The 25,390-nt window shown below is 43.7% G+C and overlaps 2 protein-coding genes across 2 annotated transcripts; one reads left to right on the top strand and one right to left on the bottom strand.

The window, feature by feature from the left end:
• The first annotated feature begins 1,859 nt into the window (after positions 1-1,859).
• Positions 1,860-21,385, top strand: itgb8 (integrin, beta 8). Its single transcript, XM_040021051.1, has 16 exons — positions 1,860-2,444; positions 3,367-3,452; positions 7,188-7,359; positions 8,168-8,274; positions 8,693-8,832; positions 9,071-9,236; positions 11,609-11,767; positions 11,887-11,982; positions 12,157-12,249; positions 13,285-13,425; positions 14,704-15,118; positions 15,244-15,466; positions 15,589-15,692; positions 17,348-17,470; positions 18,505-18,671; positions 19,762-21,385. Exons 1-16 carry the CDS (start codon positions 2,351-2,353, stop codon positions 19,885-19,887), a joined length of 2,412 nt encoding a protein of 803 aa, XP_039876985.1. The 5' UTR covers positions 1,860-2,350; the 3' UTR covers positions 19,888-21,385.
• A 155-nt stretch (positions 21,386-21,540) lies between these two features.
• On the bottom strand, positions 21,541-25,138 carry sp8a (sp8 transcription factor a). Its single transcript, XM_040021052.1, has 2 exons — positions 24,241-25,138; positions 21,541-23,729 (listed from the first exon to the last, which is right to left on the bottom strand). Exons 1-2 carry the CDS (start codon positions 24,397-24,399, stop codon positions 22,530-22,532), a joined length of 1,359 nt encoding a protein of 452 aa, XP_039876986.1. The 5' UTR covers positions 24,400-25,138; the 3' UTR covers positions 21,541-22,529.
• Between the last annotated feature and the right edge of the window lie 252 nt (positions 25,139-25,390).

The raw sequence follows: 25,390 nt of genomic DNA, 5'->3' as shown, positions 1-25,390 counted from the left end.
CAGATTAGACTGTCGAGTGTTAAATCATGATGAAATGCAAATTTGTTATGACTGTGTGGCTGTTCGGTTCCACTCGATAACAAAAGGCTCAAAAATGCTGACATTTAGAAACTCAAAGAAAAATTTGTGCCAAATCTCCCCAAACGTCAGTCACTCTTTGCACTTGTGGTGGCTGGTTTGGATCCATGCATGAGAATCCCCATTCTGCTCCCCTCTCACATTTGACCCCTTACTTTGTCCTCGCATCAGCTTATCCAAAGAATGGGAGGCTGAATGGAGAGTGAGGGCGAGGCTTCAGAGAGAAAATCACTGAGAACTCTCTGAATGACCACTTAGAAAGAAAGAAAGAAAGAAAGAAAGAAAGAAAGAAAGAAAGAAAGAATAAAGTTGGGCAGGTGTTTGAGATGCTTCAAAATAGAGTATGGTATGTATGTGTTTGTGCACACATGCATGTGTGTGTGTGTGTGTGTGTGTGTGTGTGTGTGTGTGTGTGTGTGTGTGTGTGTGTGTGTGTGTGTGTGTGTGTGTGTGTGTGTTTGGAGAACGATGAGGCCAGACCAGCGTGATGGAAAGCCCAGCCGACTGCTAACACAAACATAGCAGGGGGAGAAGAAAGGGAAGAGAAGGGGGAGGAGGGTGTGGAGGTGGGAAAAGTTGGGGGAGGAATGACTCGGAGGAAGAGTGGCTTGTGTCGGGTTAACAACAATGACAGCTGTCATTAAGATAGTGATGTAGGCCAGTGCTGATGACCAGGGCAGAGGACCTGTTTACACTGGAGTCCATTATCAAGTTTGCTCAGCAGTGAATATCTCTATTTTTTATGCCCTCTGGTCACCACGAAACCGTCGCTGTCACCTTCAGCCTGCAGAGAGGAGAGACTTGAGCCTGGGCAGAGAGAGAGAGAGAAAGAAAGAGACTGCGTGGAAGCTGCTTTTCAGGGATGTTTCACACACTTAGAAAACAGTGGGGTGTGTGTTTGCATCATTATCATAATTGGGGGTGACTGCTTGGAGTGTGGATGGGGAGGTGTCAGCACTCCAAAAATTCCCATTGGACAAATTATGTGAATGAATGGATGAATGAATGAGAGGAGAGGCCGGCTGGGTCTGCTCCAGGCTCCTGAGCAACAGATGGAGGCCAAAGAAGAGCAGATAAGCGCGATCTTATTGCTGCGCGTTGGCGCATTCACCGTCGCTATTGAGGCCAGGAGCCAAGACAAGACTGGAATCTCTCTCTTTCTTTCTTTCTTTCTTTCTTTCTTTCTTTCTTTCTTTCTTTCTTTCTTTCTTTCTTTCTTTCTTTTACCTTGAAGACCCCCACCAGATACGAGCAGGCCAAAGATGGTCTGGGTTGCTAGTGTTTTCTTGCTTCGTGGCTGTTTTCCTCGTGGATAAAACGTTCAGTTATTTACTAAGTACTTTTGGCTCTCTTCAGCGAAGCAGCCGGCGAGGAGGTTACTCTATGTCACTGGAATCTGCGCACAATGGAGTCAGACCCCCGCACCCCGTCACCTCCCCCTGCAGCACCAGCCTGTGAACCCCTCTGCGAGAGCTCTGGTTTTTACTGACCACCCCCCAACTACCCCACACTATCATCCATCCACGCAGGTCCTCGCGCTCAGCGGTCCCCCTTACTGCTCCCTTAAGAAACAACAAAAACACCAGCGCTACACTCGGAATCCACCGCACCTCCTCCTTGTTCACCTCTCTTCCTCCTCTCCTTATTTGTCAGCCACCCCCCCCCCCCCCCCCACACACACACACACACACACACACGCCCCCTCCCCTTCTGAGCTCTCTCTCTCTCTCTCTCTCTCTCTCGTACGTACAGCGGCGTGGTTACCATGGCAGTGGTTAAAACACGGTTATTCTCCTGCTCTCTGCGTATGATGTTCACTCAGGATGTCGGTTGCGCGCCGGCTGAGCGCTGATTGGCTCTCCCGTGTGTAACTCCGGCGTGTGCTCTGTCCCGGGATGAGACTTTTACCATCAGCTGTGAGGCGAAGCTGTGAGAAGCTCTCGGAGACGCGTCGCACACCTGCGGCTGGGTGGAAATAGATGGAGGTGACTCGCACTCCGCCGATTGCTTCACCTCCTCTCGTGGCCCACGGGGGAGCGCGCTTGTAAGCTGATTTGACCGGTCGATGTGAATGCCTCTCCGGGATTAGAGGGCTATTTGGGTGAACCACGATGTCCCGCGGCTTGGGCCAGCACTCACGGTTATTGTTCATGCGCCGGCGAACGCACGGTGTCCGGTCTCCCCCGGTTCATCTCCAGTAGCCGTACAGCTCCGCTTCCCGTGTCTCCTCGCTGCTTGGCTCCGGTCTCCTACCCGGTGTGGACAGAGTAATATGACTTCCTGGCTACGCACATACGACAGCGCCTGTCTGTGCCTCCTGCTCTGCTGTTTGGTGGTCGCTTTCAGCGGAGAATCCTTCAGTGCCGGTGAGTGGAGGCTCATTGGGGGCTAATTACATCCCATCTCAGCAATTAGCCTGCATCTTGTAGCTATCACTGTCAAGCGATCATTAGCGTCCCCCACATCCCACATTCTCTGTAGTCTCTGCAGGAGGTCACGCAAAAGACTCGTAATGAGCATTTGTCTCATGTGGAGGAGTTACAAACTAGTTATTGATGAGAAGTAATGACAGCCTCACTGCAGTAGCAGGTAACACTCCAGCCCTCTTTGTTGAGCACATTACCGAACATTTAAAATTAGAAGTTAGGCGATTAACCTTCACAGTCTTTTTTGCCAGAGGCCAAGATTTTTAACTGGGTGAGAGTGCGCTGTTAGTGATGCTCAGACCTGCAGCTTTTCTCCTTTTGTCCTACATTACAACCTCACTGAAGCTCCCTGGAATAACTCTGGAAAATTAGATTCCAGCAGATAAATCACTACACTAATTCCACTACAAAAAGCCTTTCTTTGTCACTCAGTAAAGTCTGAATCCTTACTGTATTTTTTTCTGCAAACCTTGCATAGACATATCCTGTTTGAGTGCCTAGTTATGGACTCCCTACATATGCACATTCTCACTAAATGATTGACTAATTAGATGTGGTATGGATGTGTGTATTGGTGTTGAGCGAGGGGTTACTACTCCAGCAAAGCCAGTACCTGCTTCCAGATGGTGGCTGATTTGTGCTGAACAGCCTCTTATGAGATGCTAAGTGGTGCTCCTATCATCAGAAGTGTCTAATGTCCACAGGGGTTCAGCTGCATGGCTAATAAGTGTTGACACACACATTCTTTCATATGCTAATCTCAGATTCTTCCCTCCTCCTCTTGCCGATCTTTTTTCTTCTTCCCTGCAATCATTTTTCTCTCTCTGCCTCCTCCACCTTTCGTCCTCCCTTCCTTGAGCAGGTGACAGCGTGTGTCGGTCTCCTGGCATCACCTCTTGTACAGACTGCCTCAGCCGTGGGCCACAGTGCGCCTGGTGTTTCGAAGAGGTAGGAATGCGTACGAACGTGTGTTTGTGTGTGTCAGAGACAAACGTGGCAGGCATTGGACAGCATTCCTCAGATGACACGAACCAAAGCTTTGATCCAGTCTGCAAATGTGAATATAATATGCACGTTAGAGCTCGGCGGCCTGCGTTATGACTCGTGTGAGTTGCGCCGGCCGGCCGTGTGAATGTTTCCATGCACGTTTTCTCAGGCAGAAAGCAGAGACAGAGCCACTTTTCCATCCATGTGTTTAGTCTCCACACACTTACACGTATTGCTGCTTCCGCCCATGCCTCTATCTGTCTGTGTGTCGGTCTGTCTCGTAAAGAGCCCACCCCGAAACAGACTTGAGGAGCTGTAAAGCTTTCTGGTGCCACACCAGTCACAACACACAGATAGAAAATACCAGACCAAACTGTCAGCATGTGTGCATTTACAGACTTCAGGTGCTTTCCCACCCTGTAAGTCCTACACTTCTTGACATCATCAAGTGGGGCTGGGTTCACTGGTGTGTGTGTGTGAGCCCTCAGACATTACCTCCTACACACACAGAGACACACACACACATACAAGGTCATATAAACTCACAGAGCCATGCTTGGATAAGTATTAAACAGTGCCGGTCTTGTTAATATGCATGTTCACATTTGGCTGTTAATATTCAGAGTCCAGTGAAAAGACAGACTGTGTAAGGAAAGTCCCAGAAAGTCAGTCTGAAACTTTTTGGCATTCAGAGTTGTTACAGGGCAAATTATAGCCACAGGGAACACCATAAATACACACAATCCAGTCCAGGTTTCAGGTTCAGGTCCTGGTCACATAGTTTGCTACAGTTTCAGGTTCTATTGTAGACCACGGTTTTCCTCAACCGTGTGTTTTTTTTTTTTAAATTTTCACTCTTTCATCCCTTATCTGTTTCCCCCTCATGCTTTTTAAAAAATGACTGATCTCAGTCTGGCCCATGACAGATTAATTACAGTGTAAATACACATATTTGTGAGTTTTTTTGCTACAGTACCAAAGGTCACTAAGCCTCTCCAAAGCTATAAGGCATGGCACTGTTACATTCTGCCATTGTGGCAGCTGACTATTAGGAGAACTTAATCAAGAATCTGAAGACAATAAGGGCGCCTAATCACATTTTGAACTGTCCAAACTAACACTGAGCAAATTTCCACCGTGTTGGAATACACGGAGAATAAATCCGGAGTAAATCCAAACAGGCACCTCCACCTGGTACTTGAAACTGATGAGTAATTTCAAGGGTCCGATAGCAAAAAACAGTCATGGCTCTCATGTCGGGGTAACTCCATCAAAAATCAATACAAGCACACTGAAAGCAATCAGAATGAAAAATGAAACCACTGATTAATTGTGAAACTGGTTTCAGTATAGCATGTTTCCCTGAGTGGAATAAACGAGGGAAGGCTTTGCACGTCTGTGACATCAGGCAGGTGCGCAGGAGAAAGAGAAACGGATCAAAAGTTGCCCAACGGCTCCAGAAGTGTTGCAAGTAAATCCTTTTTTTTGAATGTTTGTCAGTGTGCAGGAGTCTGCAGCATGTGTGAAGCGAACCGCAGAGTCTTTCACTACATACTTCACAGTGAGCTAAGGTTAAAAAATTAACTAATGGGTTAAACATTAACTAGATTACAGCCTTTAAACGCAGAGTGTTAGGCGTACATTTTTGAATTGATGGAGACGATGGAGACGTCGGCACAAGTGTAGAGAAAATCTATAATTTTTCTTCTGACCTTGAAATTGTTTACTCTCGCTCTTGCTCCAGACGGGCTGAAGGAGATGTGCTCATCATACAGATGAGATTACAGCGAAAACATGGCTTCCTTGTATGCTCTGTTTATAGAGTTTAAAATTGCAAGTGAGCTATACCCTACAGACTTTTGTGATATTGTGCATGTGGAAAAAATGCTCTCCTATATTAAAATGTATAATGTTAAATAAAATTGATGAAATTCAAACATGTTGTTTTTTGAAACATACACTTCATTTGAACTTGTAACCAACTAACTGGGGAACATATCCTACGTAATTTTGATAAAGGGCCGTACGTCTTTAACAGCACTCTGAAGCCATTATTACCTTTTATTATTTGCAGTATATAAAATAATGTAGAACCCAGAGAAATCTGTGAAAGCAAAGGGGAAAGAAAGGCTGAAATCCAACATTGAACGGCCTTGATTTGTTGCCCTCAGGCAGCACTCAATTACACAGTGGAAATCACTGAATGGCTTTTGGAGCACTTTTAAAACCAACGTCAGCCAACAAACAGACCGTCATTGTATGCACACTTATCCACAATGAAGAGGAGAAAAAAGGATTTATACAAGATGAAGAAATACAGTTACAATGGGTGGGCCCAAGCTCATTTAGGAGGGTGCAAAATTGACCAAACAAAAGTCCTTTTGGAAATCAAGGACGCCACCTCCTGTGGGCTGAAGAAGAGACAGACCATCTCAACATCCGCCATCTGTTATTTGTATTCATTAGCGCACATGGCGTGAGTGACTTACATGTGCAAAGGCACCGTTAATATTCAATATTACAGGCTTTGAAGTCACATGTGCTCTCATTGTTGCTTAATTTGTCAAGATAATACAAAATGAGTCCTCTGTCACCTTTTGGAGACATTTTTACCTGAAGTGTTGTTAGCGTTTTGTTGGAAGTGAATTTGCTTTTTGGAACAAAAACAATGACATTTCAGGTTGTATTATGTTTTTGCTGTTTTCAAGGACACGTTTAAATTATTTGCTCATCCGTCCATTCCCACATCACCTGTGACGAAGCTTTTGCAGATGAATTTACAGTGAAGGTGAAGACTGAGACAAAGTATGGTGGAAGCAAGAGGTGTTTATTTGCCCACATGTATCTAACGCCATGACGGTTAGTGGTAGATCAAGCTTTCCAACAGCAACAACAATCTCTTGTCTAATGACAAATGGCAGCTTTAAATACTCTCAGCTGTTTAGGACTAAACCATTATTTACTCCCAGGTGAGTTTACCAAATTGTAGCATTCCACCTTTTATATATATATATAATACACAATCTGAGTTAATAAATAAATACATTTTACCATTCTCTGATAATTAAATATTTTATATTTTAACCTTATACCTTAACCCTATTTAAAAAACCACCAAAAACCCATGTATAGAGATTTCTCACACCTCCTTAACCCATGGCCTCTCCTGGAACCTTTAAATGTCCGGACCACTGGGGAAATATTTGCCCAAACACCCTGGAGAGGACACAGAAAAGATCTTTGCACCAACACTTTTACCTGTAGACTTTAAACACACACACTTGCTTAAGTTTTACTTGGCAGTAGACCTTATTTGCTCCCAGTAACAACCTTTCCTCACAGACAACCACCACACTTCTCAGTGAGGAGCAGCTGTGCAGGACCTGGAGCAAAAGGCCACCTGCTAATTATTAAATAACTCAATAAATATTCAATAAATAATTAAACCTCTTGTGTGCAAATGGTTATTGATGTGCAAGTCTATCCTTAAAGTGCAGTGCTCAATAAAGTGCTTTTAATAAAGTGCAAAGGTGCTTCTAAAGTGTGCAAGTTACCACAATACAAATTATACTAGTAAGGAAGCCCTCTTCCTTACATCATCCTAACTCGTTTTAGATACAGGGTTGGATTTTAAAACCAGCATATTTTGAATGAAGGGCAAACTGACCATTTTGAACTTTATGTTTTCACCTGTAGGGCTTTCTAGATGGGGCGGGGCTAAGTCAGCGCTGTGACTTGCCAGTTAACCTGCTCAGGAGGGGCTGTGCACTGGAGTTCATGGAGCAGTCAGAGGTTAAGGTGGAGGTCAACGCCACCATTAGCAGCACACAAGTTTCCCCAAGAGACATCAGCATCACCCTCAGACCAGGTAGATGACGTGATAACTTGGGTTGGGCGTAAAAACGATCAGACTCTCTTAATAATGTGTTCAGTATGCAGAAAACACACCATTGCAGCGATAGTGTATTATTTTGTGTGCCCAGCAGGGCAGTTTGTGAATGTGCTGAACACCAATGCAATATCAGAAAATAAGAATGTTCTTGCGGGAAAGAAAAGGAACAAACAATGTGAAAAATCTCACCTTCTTTAAGGATCAGGCCATAAGACCTCATCCACATCACATGCGGTGCTGTATTTAGTAGCTCAGCAGCACAGCGAGTACTGCCTGCAGCGCCGTATGGGAGCATACAGCACCAAGCGGTGGGTGTTCAAATTTCCACTGACTAAAAGTGTTAACAGTTTCCGAGATGGGTGCTTCAAGAATCACTGTTAGTGTTTAAGCCTTCAGGAAAAAAAACTATAATAAAGGCATTATTGTGGAGAAATGGTGCCCTAAGCACTAAATGAAGTCACAGTCCCAGTGTGAGTGTGTGTGTGTGTGTTGTATTCTGAGCTTTTGGTAGCTGGTTCGGCTGCTGCGAATAGCAGTGCAGTTAGTCCCCTTCCACTGAAATCGCTGTCCTTCCTCGTAATTACACACATATATATATAGATGAGCAGCAAAGTGAGAGTAAAGGGAAAATGCCTCGCAGTCCGGACAGTTCAGCCAACCTCTACCTAACAAATGTTTCACTGCATCTCTGCTTCACGTAGATGCTGGTGCTGCAGTGCACCATGCAGTATTTTTGAACTTTTGCTCATTGCAGTTTATGTTGTGCGTGTGTGTTTGTTTCTAGGTTCAGCGGCCAGTTTCATAGTGTCAGTGAAACAGCTGGAGCGTTATCCCGTGGACCTGTACTACCTGGTGGATGTATCGGCTTCTATGCAGGAAAACCTTGATCAAGTAGGTGTGAAAATGCTCGTCTGTCACTCTGCTGCTCAGTGAGTCAGTGAGGATTTGTTCCACGCCTTCTTCTCGAAGGTTCTATATATAAATATAGCTGCAAGGACTATTTTCTGTGTAAAAACATAATTAAGTCAAGGCTTGCATAAATGAGTAAACAGTAAGTAGGCCCAGTGAGATGGACACTGACTTTTTAACTACTACAGATTAAACTTTTTTTTTAAAATGAAGCAGAGGAAATGGGAAGTAAATCAGCTTCTTTTTTGTCTATTGTGCCTGATTTATTCTGGATCATCTTCCAAATCTTCTTATTTTATATCCTCTTGTACGCCTCCTTCTTTTGCTCTTCCCTTCTCGCCTGCTGCTCTTTACCTGTCCTTGTTCTACCTCTCCAACCTGCTTTCTGCGTGCTGCACAGCTGAAGACGGTGGGTGTAGCTCTGTCCCTTCGTATGACGGAGCACTCCTCAGACCTTTGGCTGGGTTTTGGCTCATTTGTGGACAAGCCTGTTTCTCCTTACATCAACGTTCATCCTTCGAAGATCCACAATCCCTGCAGGTAAGATCATTTGTTAGCTAGAGTCGGCAGATACAATGATACACTCGAAGAGGGATGTCATCATTTCAGTGATCATGTAAAAAATATATACAAAGATGCATAATTTAGCTTTTTAGTTGCTTGGGGCAACATTGTCATCAGGATAAGCTGAGCATATAACAAATAGCTCTGCAGTTCCAAATCTTGCAAACAGGACCTCATTTTTTAATAAATTTATTTATTTTTTGTCTCTCACAAGTGATTTTGAAATACGCTGTCGACCAGCCCACGGCTTCCACCATGTCCTTAGCATGACGAGCAATATGAGCGAGTTTACGCGGGTGATCAAGCGCCAGCGCATCTCTGGTAACATGGACACACCTGAAGGAGGACTAGATGCCATGCTGCAAGCTGCGGTCTGCCAGGTGGGCATTTGTTCATATGTAGTTTGCGTACATGAATGCATATAAAACTCCCTCAGAGGCTGTTAGTGACGAATAGTGATGTGTTTTAACAGCACAGGACCAATTAATGTAGTTTTTCCACCCTTACTCGATTGTGCCGGCTCAACCCTGCATTCTCATAATTGTTGTTGCTATAATCCATCAGATGTATTAGTTTAGGTTGCAGAAATAATCAAAGGCTTCCCTAAAACAATATCATCTACATGGCAACATGTGTCACTCCATAGCCTGTCTATATTGCCTCCACAGTGCAAGTCACCCTAATGCTCACTACATACCACTGAGACTTCTGGCTTTTGAAATGTGTGTTAATAAAAAGCTCCTCTTAATTCAAGTCATTATTTGGTAAATTCACCTTTGGATGCTGTCACAGCACTGAGTCTGTGGACAGGTCTGAGTCATGGTGGCACATCTGGACACTGCAATTGTCCGCCACTCCTCTTTGCAAAACTCCTCAAGCTCTGTCAGGTTGCACAGGGTCAGGCATGAACAGTGCTTTTCAAGTCCAACAACAAATTCTCCATTGGCTTGAGCTCTGGGCTTCGATTCAACCACTCCAAAACACTCACCTTGTTGACTTTAAACTATTTCCGTCTAGCTCGTGCCTGAATGCTTCGCGTCTTAGGTTCGCGTATTAGGTTGGAATTCTCTTGGAGACTGAATCAGATGGTCTTTCAGGATTTATCTATCATTGCTGTATTCATTTTATGTTTTGCCAGAGATGGTGTGTTTGCCAAAATATATAGAATGTCTGTTGCTACCTTAACAAAGTGTCTAGTGTGATGACTTAAAAAGTTGATTTTGGTCTCATCAGACTAGAGACCCCAGACTCCCACATGCTTTTAGATTAACTTCCCCCCTCTCTTCCATAAAGCCTGAGCAACATCTCAGGTGCTGAAGCTTTTAACTCCTTCAGAGTAGTCATAGGTGTCTTCGTGGCCCCCACCTTACTGGCGTCCTTCTCACACAGTCACTGTTTGTGAGGACGGCCTGCTTTAGGCAGATTTACACATGTGCTGTTTCTTCCAGTGATGATGAATTTAACTGAACTCCAGGGGATTTTCAGTGACTTGTACACTGACCTATAGTTTTCCTAATCTTTTCCCTGACTTGCTTGGAGCGTTCTTCTGTCCTCATGGTGTAATTGTTGCCAGGAATACCGATTAACCTTGACTGAATCTTTCACACACAGGTGTCTTTATACTACAGTCACTTGAGACACATTCACTGCACTTTGGTAATCTGCACTTCATTAACTGTGAAACTACAATTGGCTGGAGCTCTGTTGAATTAGTTCAGTTACTTTAAAGGGTTTGAATATTTATGCAGTGACTTATTTATTATATATTTATATATTTTTGATTAATGTTGATTAATTTAGCCCTGTGTCGAATTGGCGACTTGGTGTATCCCGCCTCTCGCCCTATGGTAGATAGACTAGATAGATAGTCTATCCACCACCACGACTCTGATAAGAATAAACAGAGAATGGATGATTAATTTCCTCTACTTTACAGTTTCTTTAGTGAATTCTTAAAAAGCCAAATTATATTGACCCTGATTCCATTCCAGCCAAGTGGTAGATTAGACGCTGTATATGTAAATCTAAGGGGTGTTTTCTAATTGTAAGTAGGTGTTAAATCTGCAAATGTAAAAGAAGCGTTTACTCTTTTCTGGAAAAATAGTGGCACCCTGAAAGCAATGCATATTGCCACAGGAATCCCACTAAGTATTAACTCCACATGTGGGGTATGGCAGACACACACACTGAGATTCACAGTTGCTTACATTATAGCTTCTGCGGGGGTTATGTGTCACACCATGCAGGGGGCCCCTGAGTAGCCATGTCGGAGAGAAACACCACAGTGGTCATCAGTCTAGAAATAGACTCCATTATGCCAGGCCTACTCACTAGGTTTCCCTAAATACACACACACATGCACACTGGCCCATTTTCTCACGCTGAGAGAAAGGAGTCACTGTATGAGTCACAGACATAAAAATCGAGACTCCCGGTTCTTTATTTAATTGGACATTACAGAAAAGCCTGATCATCACCGAAAATAATCCAGTTCACATGTGTAAAATGTTTCGCCTTGCATTTTTTCCCACACTTGTAAATCCTTAAAATGTGATGCATGCACATTTTTCCACATCACTCCGTCATGATTTAAAGGAATAACGAAAACCACTCTGCAAAAACAGGCTGCAGAGACGTTCAATAGATCTCTGTTTGTGTTTGAATTTTTTTGGTGTTAGGATGAAAATATGTAAGTTTTGCTAAATTAATGGCCAAAAATAACATTGCATGTTGCCTTCTTTCTGCATTTTAGAGGGCTGTTGGTTGGAGACCAGAGGCGAAGCGTCTGTTGCTCCTGATGACCGACCAGCCTTCTCACCTCGCCCTGGATAGCCGGCTGGCAGGGATCGTCGTGCCACACGATGGCCTGTGTCACCTGGAGGACAACGTCTACAAAGGCAGCACCAGGATGGTGAGGAAACTTGCAAAAGCTAAAGCATCAAACTTTAAGCTCACATAATCTCACTTTAATGTGGACCAGATGAATTACTACAGGCTTTGAGGTGACAGGAGGTTTACTTTGCTTTTCAGGACCATCCCAGTTTGGGTCAGTTGTCTGATAAGCTCCTTGAAAACCATATCTACTCAATCTTTGCTGTGGAAAAGCAGCAATACCAGTGGTATGAGGTAATGTGTCCCTACACGTGCACTTAGTAATATACTGAGAAGGCATACAATCAGCCACAGATTCTCAAGTTTTGACTCATACATATCTTGCTCATTTCAGGAGCACATTTGAGAGGAGAAGATTTTTAAAAGCATTACGTTTTTCTCTACTCTCGTCTCCCTTTCCTTTTCCAGGAGCTGATACATCTGCTACCTGGCTCCTACCTGGGAAAATTAGGCCTCTTCCAGGCTCCGAATCTCATAGACCTGGTGGTGGATGCATACAAGGTACAAAGCACTCAGCTACACCTCCCCTCGTAGGCTCTTTGTCCTCTTTGTAGCGTCTTATTCATTCTTTGGACAAAGACGGGGACAAGTGAAAGGTGGGAGAGACGAGAAGAGCAGCACTGTGAGAGCTGGAATCACAACCCCACACATTCCTGGCTCAGAAATGTTGAGACAAAGTTTGCTGCCGGTCTGCTGAAGCAACACAAACTTTTGTTGTTCTCCTTGACTTGTTGAATCATGCGGACTGAGTAATAGCGCATTTCCTGTTTGAAAAGTGCGTCCTGTTTATGTGTACCCCAGAAGTTGAAGTTCGAAAACGGGGAATGCAAGAAAATCTTAAATGATCTCAAACTTAAAGTGCTTAAGTTTAGGGGAAAAATGATGATGGGGAGAGACCTAAAGCCTGAAGAAAGAAAAACAACAACAGGAAACAACACGGACGAGAATTTGAGGTTACGGAAGGTTAAGGTTTTGTATGTGTGTGTGTGGGTGAGTGAGACTCACCACGGGGTTAATTCAGTTGGCAGAGTATAATCTTGCCTCAGGCACAGCGCTCCATTGTTTGCTTCGAGAATCTGCCGAATCCACAGAATCGGGTGCGCAGCCACGCATACGTGCAGAAACACACACACATACACAAACAGCGCCGCCTGAACAGAAGCTGGCATTATAATGGCTATCAGATCCCCACAGAAACCATGTGTCCTAATCAGAGAGGAACACAAAGATGCTATTTTCGGCCCCACCTCCTTGTTCCCATAAATCCCTGTATTTCAGGAGGAAAGAGAGGGCGACAGTAAGGGCTTTCAGGCAACATGTGACAACTTTAATTAATGAGCCTCTTTCCCCCCCCTTTCTTTCGTCATTGCTGTTCACTCACACAGATTACGTTCATTAAAATTTCAAGCTGTTCCTAGCATTCCCTTTTATCTTAACCTACATTGCTTTGTAGTCAGCACAGTAAGCTATAATAAGTTTCTTTATATCAGGCTCTCAGTGTAATGCTGCTTGTCTCTCTGTTTTCGATGTGCCCAGAGGTTGTTATCAGAGGTGGTGGTGTCCGTGTCGGTGGAGGACAAGGCGGTCAGCAGGTACTGGGTGTCTGTAACTCCTCTCTGCCCCGATGGATCCACTGCTGCAGAGCACAGTTGCACGGGGGTGCAGCCCGACCAGACGGTAAACACCCAGCAGCGTCAGAGCCACCAGAGATGTCACAAGGCATATATTAGTTGTATCAGATTACCCTGACATACACAAACGCCCTCGCACTGAGAGCTTTACGTGACAGAGAAGATTTGGTAAATAATCCGAGCTGAGCGGATTACACGGACTGTATTTTAGAGGAAAACATTTCCATGTGATTTCGCGACCTTTTCCTCCAGAAATCCCTACCTCACCTAACACGAGAGCCTCGATACAGACAAATAGGACATTTATATTTAGAATGAGGTCATTGGACTTGTACTCCTTAATACCTGTTCTGTTATCCAGCAGAGAAAAAGAAACCTTCACCAGTGCCGAGAGCACTTTTTGAGATTTCTCAGCTGTGCACGGTAGTTTTTTTACTTAAGCAGCATGACTTTATCAGAGGTTACTGTAGCTGTAGCAGCCAAAGAGACCTTTGCTTTGGCACTAATTATAGCATCTTCAGTGCATTTGGGAATGATTTTACTCCCCTTAGCTTCCTGCGAGACTTCTTTCGTCACATTTAGGAAGTTCTAAACTTTTATTGAACCTCGGCATACTAAATCACTGCTCTACAGAGTTACTCCACTGTACAAAGAAACTTTTAATCTGTGGGTGGATTAGAGACGAATTATGGAAACAATTACCAGAATGGAGATAAAAATCAATAGAAAGGCTGACTGTGAACTCAAAGCTTTGGCATGCGCAACTTTCCTCATCAGCCAACAGAATAATTGTTCAAATTCAGCCTAAGAATCCATTTTCCTGTCCAACTGTTTGAGCTGTTAGGGATTTCTGTAATCATGCAGCGAGATTTGGCTTATTCACACCTTTTAGATTTACAGCCTCAGTTTGGTGCAGAAAAATGATTTCTGTATAATCCACATCGCTGTGTAAGTGTAGAGGATGTTTAAGATAGTCTCTCTGATGTAAATGTCTATGTCAGCATGCTTACAACAATACTGAGGGCCTGAGTTTAGCATGTTAACTAATGAGGATGGCATGAGATGTGGTCATTTAGTCGTGAACAAAAGTAGTGAAGAAACTGGAATTTCTACCTGCTGTTGCTAGGGAAACAAGACACTCTATCACTAAATCGATGATGTTCATAGCATAAAATATTACGGTAGTTCTTTTTGAACTGGGCCATGGTGGTGCACCAGATGACCAACTGACCTTGCCGCCCATATAAATATACAACTAGAACACAGCTCTATCCCTCTTTCAACATCCCCTGCTGCTCTTTATAAACATATTTGTTTTACGCAGGTCTACTTCAATATCACAATTGGCCAGCACTCCTGTCCTGATGACGGTAAAGATGAAGATGTGACAGTCGTGGTCCGTCCCGTGGGTTACAACGAATCCACTGTTGTGAGGATCCGCTCTAAATGTCAGTGCACATGTGGACCGGCGGGACAGTGCCGTGATGCCAACGCGTCACCATGCAAACAGACCCAAAATGGCAACAATCAGGAGGAGAGGCCGAACTACGGGATGATGAAGGACTCAGATTCAAACAAGAACTGCAAAGCAGATGGGTCTGATGTGGTCTGCAGTGGCCGCGGAGTGTGCGAATGTGGGAAGTGTGTTTGTGAGCAGAGCAGGCTCGGTGCAGTGTACGGGAAATACTGCGAATTAGACGACTTCTCCTGCCCTTACAAAGGAGGGCTGTTGTGTGGAAGTAAGAGGGGCACACTCTGAAAATTAGTTCATAGTGATACTGCTAATGTCAAGATGACTAGTGCACGATTTTTCTTCGTTAACTTCTCTAATGCCTTTTCCTCTCATCTCTCTCTTGTCTCTCAGGTCGGGGTGTGTGTGTGCTAGGTGAATGCGTGTGTGAGGATGGATGGACAGGCGATAGCTGCAACTGTCCCGTCTCCACAGCAACCTGCCAGTCATCAAATGGCTTGCTTTGCAGCGGGAGAGGGGAGTGTGTGTGTGGTAAGTGCGTGTGCGACGACCCCCAACACTCCGGAGACTTCTGCGAGCGTTGCCCTGCGTGCCAAAGCACCTGCCAATCATACTGGTAATTAGCGACTTATATTTAGTACCGCAAAGCACGATGGGAGCTCCGACAGATCGAGCTGTATGCTTGAAGTTGAAACTGTAGTGATTTGTTATTTCTGTTTGCGTTGCTTTGCCTCTTAGGACGTGTGTGGGCTGCCACCTTTCTCATGGTCTGACCCAAGAAGAGGCGGGACAGTGCAACCACACCTGTGCACCGCTGGTCGGCTACATGGATGACATGTCAGGTAGAGCTGGTGTGATTCAATTCAATTTTATTTATATCGCACCAAATCACAACGACTGTTGCCTCGAAGTAAATAATAGAGAGAAAACCCCATCATATGACCCCATATGAGCGAGCACTTGGCGACAGCGGGAAAGAAAAACTCCCCTTTAACAGGAACAAACCTCCAGGTTCAGGTTTACATATTTGTAGTTTTGTGGACACTAAAAAAGGTTTTTTCTTTGATTGAAGCTATGACAGATTTAGCTGTTTTTAATAAAAGCCTTGGCTCAGTTTGAATTTGCTCTTGGGTTTGAAATATATTACTTTGTATTTACTATTTAACAAGCAACCCTTAGAGCTGCTTGTATTCATCTTTTTTTGGTAAGTTTGGCAATCTATAAAAGCAACATTGACAAGCTACACGAAGTGCTGTTGCACATGTTGGCAGTTTATTGCCTGCATTTTTGAGCCAAAGCCATTTGGTTATTTAGAAACAGAGCGACAGATGGATTTCACTGAGAGCTGAGCATACTGCATGATAGCAACATGTCAATCACAAGGTAGCCCCGAACTAAACCACATCCTGTTTTAACACCTATTATACCTTAAATAATACAATCATTGAAAATGAATGAAATGAAAAAAGAACACCATGTTTTATTAAGTATGACTTAAAACTGTCTTCAGGGGCCATAAACTCACAAGGCAAGCATTTGCTGAAGTCATAAAAGAAGTGGAAAGTTGGGTTTCCCATAGATAACTATGTATCCTGACCTCGTTTTGCAACCAGAAATGCCACCCCCTGCTGACCACTAAAAAGACTGCCTCTACATCACATTCTTTTTCATATACAGTTAGAGTTGCATTTCTGACCACCTGATGAGTGTAAGCCTACTATTCACTGTCCTTTTAGCTCAGTTTTGTTCTCCACTGACTCCTAAAAAATCAGTTTCTTTAGCTTCAAAATGCTTTGTCTAACAGTTGGTCACTATTCGAGAATCAAGACCCCAGATTACTGAGAGGATTTGTATAGTCAGATTCTCATTGCACACAGATCTTCAATTACTTAATTTGGTTTTACTAAAATAAGGTTGCCTTCATGTCATACATTGTTATGCACTGAGCACTTCTTCTCCACTCTCTTCTTTTCACTCCCCATGTGTTTATATACCGCTGCAGCAGCATTAAATTCATCACATTTGTGTCTTCTCTCTCCCTTAGTCTGTGTTTTGTCTCCCTATGCTCTCTTTTTCTTTTTGCTTCTGTTTCTTCTCTTCTCTTTCCCTTCACAACCCCCACCCATCAAGGCAGATGGCTGCCCCTCCCTATGCCTGGTTCTGCTGGAGGTTTCTTCCTGTTAAAAGGGAGTTTTTCCTTCCTACCACAAAGTGCTCGCTCACAGGCAGGTCACTTGATTGCTGGGGTTTTCTGCAGAATTCTGTAGGGTACCGTGTAAAGCACCTTGAGGTGACTGTTGTTGTGTGATTTGGCACTATATAAACAAACCTGAATTCAATTTGATTGAAACAAGAGGAGCTTTAAAACAGTGCAGCTCTGCAGCAGCACTACTCTGATCAATTTTTTTGTTTAAACTAACCCTCCAGGATTTGTTCTGGATCTTGGATCTATGTCTGGGTCTCACTGCTCCCTCTCTCTCTCTGGTTGTATTTTCAGGTCAAGCAGGGGAGACGTGGATTCACTGCATGTACATCAGTAACGACAGCTGTCGCAACAGCTATCGCTTTCAGACCAGCTCGAAGTCTGGTCAGGCTCAGCTTCTTATTAGCACAAGACCAGGTATGAAGTCAAAACTCACACACACACGCTTTAACTTGGGGTCCGTTGATACCTCTGCTGCACTAGTGCACCGTGGTGTATTTGAGTCAGCAAGCCTGCTGTCAGTGTTACAGCTGTAATTTAGATTTCCCCTCAGTTTCCATCTCACTTTATGGATTTTTTTCTTTTCAATCATCCACAAACACACACACACACACACCTCCTCACGCACACACACATACACACAAACACACAATTTTAAACCTCACAGTTCACATTTGCCCTCAGTCTCGCACACATTATTATTGCACATCTAAGTGTTACAGATCACCCCGCCACCCTTACACCCCACCCTTTTCCAATTTTTGGAACAGCACTGCTCATTGTGCATCTCCCCCCCATCTCCCCCTATCCCCTCAAGCTTCCCTCCAACCACCCCCACACCCCCCACACCCAACGGGACACTCTCTTCCTGCTCACACCCACTCCTCCCGGGTGCAGCAGGAGCCAGGTCTCTATGGTAACTCTGTTACAAAATGTCAGAGCAATCTTTGGGCTCTTTGTGTCGAGCAATCAGCCCGTCATCCACACATGCTCCCCAGCAGATACACAGCCAGCTGACTGTTCAGTACCGCAATAGTGGTACAGCTGCCGCCGAGCGAGCTGTGTGTGTGTGTGTGTCATATGTTATGTTATTTAAATGAGTAGCTCTGCTTTGTACTGCCTTTTTGTCTCCCCTGTTTTTCAGTGGACAGTCTCTTTCCTCTTTTAGTAACTTTTATTCAAATTCATTCATGCAAGTCCAACGTTTACATCCAAAACATACCATACCCAGCCTACACCTGGGTTTAGAGCCACTGAAACATACCTGATTAGCTCTGCACAGTTTCATATTGCTGAATCTGTACTTTTAGTTTTATTTAATCTGTACTTTCATGTTGCTCAAAGATGATTTTGATCAAAAATACTCCAAACTTTTGTCCCCATCAGTGAACAATACAATGTTATAGCTCTCCACAGTAAAACTGAGTGTGTTTATGTGTATGTGTCTACAGACTGTGTCAGCAGCAGCCTTCGGCTGGTGAGAACTTTCTTGAGCGTGTGCGCCCTGACCGTGTTGTGCGGGCTGGTGGTTGTGGCCGTGTCCCGGCTGTTGCTACAGAAGAGGCGGTGGTCACCAGGGGGCACTGTTGAAGATGCAGGGTACCATTGCACTGGAAAGGTTAGCTCTCTGATATCCTTGAGGAATTTCTCAGTGCTGTCTGATTTTAAATGAGAGCCAAAGTGTCCCTGGAGCCCTGAGCAGCAAAGGTTCATTAGGATATTTATGTGAAGTAGTACCGGCAGCTGAAACCAGCAGTGAGGAATGTGAGTGTGCTCTTAGAGGTACAGCTGTGTTTTACATTTCCTCCCAACTCCCAGCTCAGCATCTACAGTTTCCAGCTTTCTGACCTTATAATGACATACAGCACTTTGGAGAAGAGGAAGATGGGAATTTCTTAGCAATGGTTACTGGTTAGGGGTGGCGAGGGGGGTTCCTGTTTATGGCACTGCTGCAGATCATCTTAATGATACTGACGATTGTGGACTGTGTTTAAGAATCAGGACCATCTGTCTGGTTAACATTTACAGTTCTTCGCTGATTTTTTTTATGTCATTTTACTGTCAGGGGGAAGTTTTGCTTTTGAGTAACAAAGACTTACTCTCCACTTCTCAGTCATGGGAAAGGCCACATAGACTTTGAGTTTACCTGCCTAATATCCACCAAGGGTTAAGTTTAGCATGTTTAGCCACATGCTGAACTTTCAGTAAATAGGGGACGCATTTAGATTTCAAATAAAGCCACAGAGTTTCTGTTAAAAGCTTTTCCACGTGGGTGTTTGAAGCAGGTGAAAATGCTATAAAAAGGGGAGGACATTAACCAAACCCAGTGACCTGGTGGCTGTTAAGAGGTTAAGATCCTCTGTGTACCTGTAAAGGCTCCAGAAGGACTGTGAAAATGACCCTTAACTCATAATCTTGGCTTTACCAACAAATCTTTACCAGAAATAAATCACAATTAAACAGACTAACACTTTGAGTTCTCCACTAATATGAACACTCACAAGCTGTAACCACGGAAACATCTGTCACACATGACATATAGGAGTCATGTGGGGGAAAAAGGCAACTTGTAAAGCATTATGGGAACCGTAGTATGTAGTATTTTGGACTAATAGTGAAGAAGTCTTCTGAAGTGAGCATCTGTGTTCATCTCAGGCTCCAATATTACTGACTGCATATTTCTGTTGCCCCCTCCCCTTCTCCACCAGGATCTGTCATACATTCCTACAACCAATGAGAAGACTGTCACCTACAGGAGGGACCATCCACCTGATCGCCCTGTGGAAATGCACATTCAGGTTCCTAAGATGCCCCTGGGTGACCCCTGGCAATAAAAGGTCATAACAAAGGCAGTAGAGACATATAGAAGCAAAGCTGGACTCAAGGCTTCTTTTCTGCCTCCTAACCTTCATAAAACTTCAACCAGCGGTACGTAGTACGTAGAGACTCAAGCGAAGTAAACTATGAAACCTCCACGGGATTTTATTTGTTAATCGAACTGACCAAACTTTTATTGACTGTGTGACTGACGCGGCCAGTATCCTGGGAATCCTGGAGATGAAGACGAAGAGCACAAATTCCCCACCTCTTCTCCTCCTTTTGTAGGAGCAGGGAAGCTACTTCACCTTTACAGGGTGAAAGTTGATCACTCCGCGCTTTTTAGCCATGCACTACTCTAGCATGAGTAAGTGTGCATGTGTGAGTGTGCATGTGTGAGTGTGTGTGGTGCAGGTGCACATATGCTTTCTATTTATTTGATAGTGACAACACTACATATTAATAAAAAAAAATATCATGTGACTGTGCCAGACTACAATAATCCGACAGTACTGTCTCCCTGTCTTAGTCTGCCCCCATGTGGTCAGTGTAATGTACGACATTTTCTTTCAAATAACACACATTACTGACCTCAGCTGTGTTGCCTTGCATACACCAAGTGACTAAGTAGCTTGCTTTTATTTTATTGCGATTACATTTTAGTCACGCATGGCGAATCTTGTCGTTTAATGTTTTTATTTCTGTTAACATCGGCTGCATTGCAAATTAGTGTTATATCATGGCGTTGTGTAATGACAAGCAAGAATACTTTCATTTGATTGTCTTTTGTTAATAATCTGGTTAGACTTGCACTAGAACAATTGCATTTTACTACTGAAAAGTGTGGGATCTCTAGGCATTAAAGTGTGTTTAAAGCTAATTCACTGGAGGAGTGGATTAGCTCCACTGGAACACTGGAATGACAATGGATATAGATTTATATTTTACATACTGACATAATGGCAGTTGTATCATCAAAAGCCTGAGAATGTGAACTCTGTATCAGAATAATGTCTGCATTTACCTGCTGTTTCACAAGTATAGACTAACACACAAATCTGCTCCAAAGGTACTGAGATCAGAGGTGGAACTTCACTCTTCAGCAAATTTAAAGGATTAGATCCTCTGAAACCAGAGTGCCAGTTTCGTGACTTGTTGAGAGACTTTGCTTGCCCACTCCTGTTCCTCTTTTTTTTTAACATGTTGTTTACAGCATTAGCTGCTCTGTTTTACTGTAACCTCGGAACACTAATGAATATTTATTATGATTCTATTATATTTTTTATGTTTATTTGATTTGTTATGCTATATTTGAGTAGCGGTAAATAGGTAGTGAATACTGTGAGCTGTCTCTGTTTCTAAAATTGAAATGAATTCAGCAATAAGGTATTAATCATCTCATCTTACCGGGCATTATGTTCGGAGTGACAACAGCACTTTCTCTGTAGTTTTTCTGTCGATTAATGTGTAGCATGACTGTTTTCATTCCAATAAAAATGTGCAAGAGTTTTTAAACTGTTTCTTGAACTGTGTTTTATTAATTTATAGTTATTCTATTTAGTTGTATTTATTTAGGCCCTGAGGCCCAAAATTTTATGTACATTTTTTTTTTTTTAATGAAAAATAGGCAAAAACTTTTTTAATATTCAACCATGACAGTCCCTGAAGACCAACACCAGAATTGAAGCATGTAGTTTTTAATGAATACAAGTCGTTTTTAATATCTGTTTGTTTAAATATATTTGTGTATATGTGCCAAAGATTTTTACATTTTAATTTATTTTATTGGTGCAACAAAAGATTGCTGCATAACCAGGACCTGCATTCAATATTACAGTCCAAGCCCATGTGATCCAAGCAGCTGCTGACTGCATAAACTGAACACTAGGTGGAGATCTCCACCTACACAACTGTGTTTAAAGCTCACTCTGAGTATTCACTCCAAGTCTCCAACTCTTTACAGCATTTTTTTAATAGCAACGTCTTTTCATCATTGAAACAAAAAACTTAAAGCAGATTTTTTTCCCCCCAATAAAGCAGCAGCTGACGTCACTGACTACAGAACTCTTTGTATCTAAAGATGCAGATGTGCAGATGTGCCTACTTAAATAGAATAAAATTGTTAAATAAAAAAAAATAGAATTGTTATGTATGTAGTTTTTTATGGTTTTATATATAATCACTGCAAACTGAAAACTAAGACTTTGTTTCTGAGGCAAATTGTAATATACAACAAAACTTAGATTATTGCATGTGAGTAGTTGTTTTGTTTGTTTTTAATTGAAAATTGCCCCATTTATTAATCCCAGTGCAACACAGACTTTCAAACACGAGTAAATTATAGAAATGTAGTCACTCAAACTTTTTTATAATTTATATATTTAATTACTATAATAATGAAGTAAAAGGGGATTATGAAAGGCTCGTTTTTCTTCCTTTTTTATATAAAAAAAAGAGAATAAATTAGGCAATAGAGAAATTAAAAAAGAAAACAAAAACTAAACGACAGATGAGTAAAAGATTTTTCATAGAAAGGTACAAATAACAGATGAGGTATAAGCAGAGTGATCCATAAAGTGCTGTTTCAGTTCTTTAGAGTCCACGGCACGCTGTAAAGCAAACAACCCACGTGTGGATTCATCGGGTTCAGCTCTGTGGATTATTGCACCGCTCTCTGTCCCTCGGTGCTGTGCAGTCTCAGTCCAGGGCTCGGGCTGCCGCTATTGTCCGTGTCGCTGGTGGCCTTCGTGAGCCCCGGCTCCCCGCCGTCCTCCGGGCTGTGTGTCCTTGCGTGCTTGCTGAGATGGTCAGAGCGCATGAATCGTTTGTGGCAGAGGGGGCACTCGAATCGCTTCTCCCCGGTGTGTGTGCGCAGGTGCCGCTGGAGCTCGTCAGAGCGCGTAAAGCGTTTCCCGCAGAAAAGCCAGTTGCAGACAAACGGCCTCTCCCCGGTGTGCCAGCGCAGGTGGGCCTTCAGGTGCGAAGTTTTGCCGTAAACTTTACCACAACCTGGGATGTGGCAGCTGTGCAAGCCCCTCCGCCGGGGACTCGTGCGCCCTTGGCCGAGGCTCTCCGCCTCTTGGCAGTTTGGACAGTCACAAGTGGTTCTACCGGAGTAGCGCCGTGAGGAGGAGCGGGAGGATGGGGGCAAAGAAACGACTGGGGAACCTGTGAGAGGAGGTGCCGCCGTGACCGGAGGCTCTGTGTAGGCTGCGGGAACAGGTGGTCTGAAGCCGTCGAAGAGATGTTGCGCCGCGGGGAGCAGGTGCTGAGAGGCACCGGGGCTGAAGTTAGAGCTGTAGTCACTGGTGTAGCTGCTCAAAGGAGAGGGTAACCCGACTGTGTTCTGTGCGTCCACCCAGCTGCTGCCCATATCCCACCAGGCAGGAGGCCCGTTACCAGTATCCCCCATGGGTTTGAACCATGGATCATAGGGATGTGCATGCATCCTTGGATATATCCCGGCTATGCTTTCTACCGAGGAGGGAAATTTGGTCAGAAGCACGGGCCGCTGTGCGTGTGCGGAATTGGGAACGCAGTTGTCCGGTGGCACAGCGGGCTGGTACATCGAAAAATCATTCCCTAAAGAAGAAGTAGCAGCTGTCACAGTGAAAGCGCTAGAGGCGTCATTCAGTCCGGTCCTGCTACTCCTGGAGGTCCCAGAAGAAACCCCAAACGAGGTGAGGCAGGTACCCAAGTTGCTGGTGACTTGCGAGCTCCTTCTCCACGGATGGAACCCTTTGACGGGTCCGGGGGCTCCCTCGGAAACAGTAGGGGAGCACGAGGGGCTGGGCTCCCCAATCCTGCTGCATGTTGCGGCCAGCATGGCCAGCGGGGTGCTGCCCAACCGTGGCTCCTCCTGCGGGAACACAAAGCACGCACTTAGAGCCAGCACGCCACTGAAACCATGTGCGCAAAACACGCGTAAAATGAAGCATGTAAATCAAATGAGTTGGACACAGTCTGCAAAACACAAATGAAGCTTACATTGTTGTTGTTTTTTAACTTAACCAGCAATACCACAGCAGGTGGGATAACTTAGTAACTTATAAAACTTTAACTATGGTGGGCAAATAATCTTTAAAAAAAATCGCTTAACCTTTCCATTAGACGTAGCAACTCGCCATCAATAGCGCAAGCTGTGAAAGCTAAACATGCAGATGGGAAAACAACTAAAGCTCGATTAATTTAAATAACGATACTTTTATTATAAACAGCAGCATTTAAACGAGATAAAGGAAATAAAATAAATATTAACCGAATAAGCAAATGGACAGACCCTTTTAAGAATTTGCTTTTGCCAAAAAATTAAAATTAAAATAAAAAAATATTCAGAGAAAAACAAAAGTTGCGTCGAAATGCAAACTCACCCCAAGCAGTGTGGCAGCCATGGACTCCGTGCAGTGATATCTTCTGCTGTCAGTGTCTGTGTGTGCTCTCGGTAGCTTGCTGTGATCGGTCTGTTTTCCTCTCTGACTGCTTTGGTAGTAGTTGTATCTTCCCCGTGGCTTTGAAGTGGCGCTAAGCATCCGCTGGCCAATCAGACATCAGCTGTCATCGTCTCCAAACATTTGTGCTCGGGGTCGTCATAAATTTCAAACGTTGTAAGCGAGTATAGTTTCAAAGTAAGAGTGAGAGAATAGTTTAAAGTTTAACGCATGAGATTCAAAAGGAGACACTGAATCAACAGATGAGTGCGCAGAAACGTTCTTCCTTCTCGCCACTTGGTCAAAATACACGTCATAACGCCAGAAAAAGTGGCAGTGAATAGTTCCGTGACCGATTTAAGGCATTTCCTCATTAGGTTAATACAAATGTAGCAGCAGTAATGCCATTAAGTTTCACGTGTATTTATATTTGATGTTTCAGCTCCATGTATTTCGTTACTGGACTTCGAAAAGCGCACGGCTCCATGATAAGGCAAAGTAGGCAAATTGCAGTTAAAATCCCCCAAACCTATTCACTGCCAGTTGAATTTAAAGCTGTGTTAAGGTGAAGTTACCCCTTAATTTAGCAATAAAAAGGCAACATTTAATAAACTAAAAAGCAATTATGCTGGCATAAGGGGATTTTGTGCCATCGGTCAGGAAAGATAATGCGTGCTAGTAAACACAATAAAATACACAAGGGAAGCTTTCTGTGCATGTAAAACAGCAAAGCGCAGTTTTGTTTTACTTATGTTGTGAGTTCACTCAGAGGGAGAGGCTGATGAATGGGAGGCTGGTCAGGTCCGTCCCATCCTGTCCCTGGGGCGTATCCAGTCAGCCCTGGGGGAGGGAAGGGAGGATACCATCACTGCCTCTACAATTTCATCTTATTCAACACAAAACAAATTACTTTTTAAAATAAAGCACCTCTTTCTGTTCTTTTCCCCTAATTTTATAACTCATTTAGACACTTGGCTAAGCTCAGACTAACAGTGGGAGGAAGTAACTTTTATTATTTGAATACATAGATAGTCCCACACTTAAATCAGGCATGTTTAACCTTTGTGATGACACAAGCACCCTAGAAATAATC

This window comes from Simochromis diagramma, unplaced genomic scaffold (genome assembly GCF_900408965.1).
Source record: "Simochromis diagramma unplaced genomic scaffold, fSimDia1.1 OVJJ01000753.1, whole genome shotgun sequence".
Classification (NCBI taxonomy): domain Eukaryota; kingdom Metazoa; phylum Chordata; class Actinopteri; order Cichliformes; family Cichlidae; genus Simochromis; species Simochromis diagramma.
Note: the sequence above shows the minus strand (reverse complement) of the source record. Positions and strands in the feature narration are given on the sequence as shown.

Bases quoted from the DNA above. Each gene is read 5' to 3' on its own strand.
- itgb8 (XM_040021051.1), top strand. From the start codon at position 2,351: ATGACTTCCTGGCTACGCACATACGACAGCGCCTGTCTGTGCCTCCTG. The intron at 9,237-11,608 runs GTGGGCATTTGT...TCTGCATTTTAG, and splicing joins TGCAAGCTGCGGTCTGCCAG to AGGGCTGTTGGTTGGAGACC. The intron at 11,768-11,886 runs GTGAGGAAACTT...TTTGCTTTTCAG, and splicing joins ACAAAGGCAGCACCAGGATG to GACCATCCCAGTTTGGGTCA.
- sp8a (XM_040021052.1), bottom strand. From the start codon at position 24,399: ATGCTTAGCGCCACTTCAAAGCCACGGGGAAGATACAACTACTACCAA. The intron at 23,730-24,240 runs GTGAGTTTGCAT...GTGTTCCCGCAG, and splicing joins TGGCTGCCACACTGCTTGGG to GAGGAGCCACGGTTGGGCAG.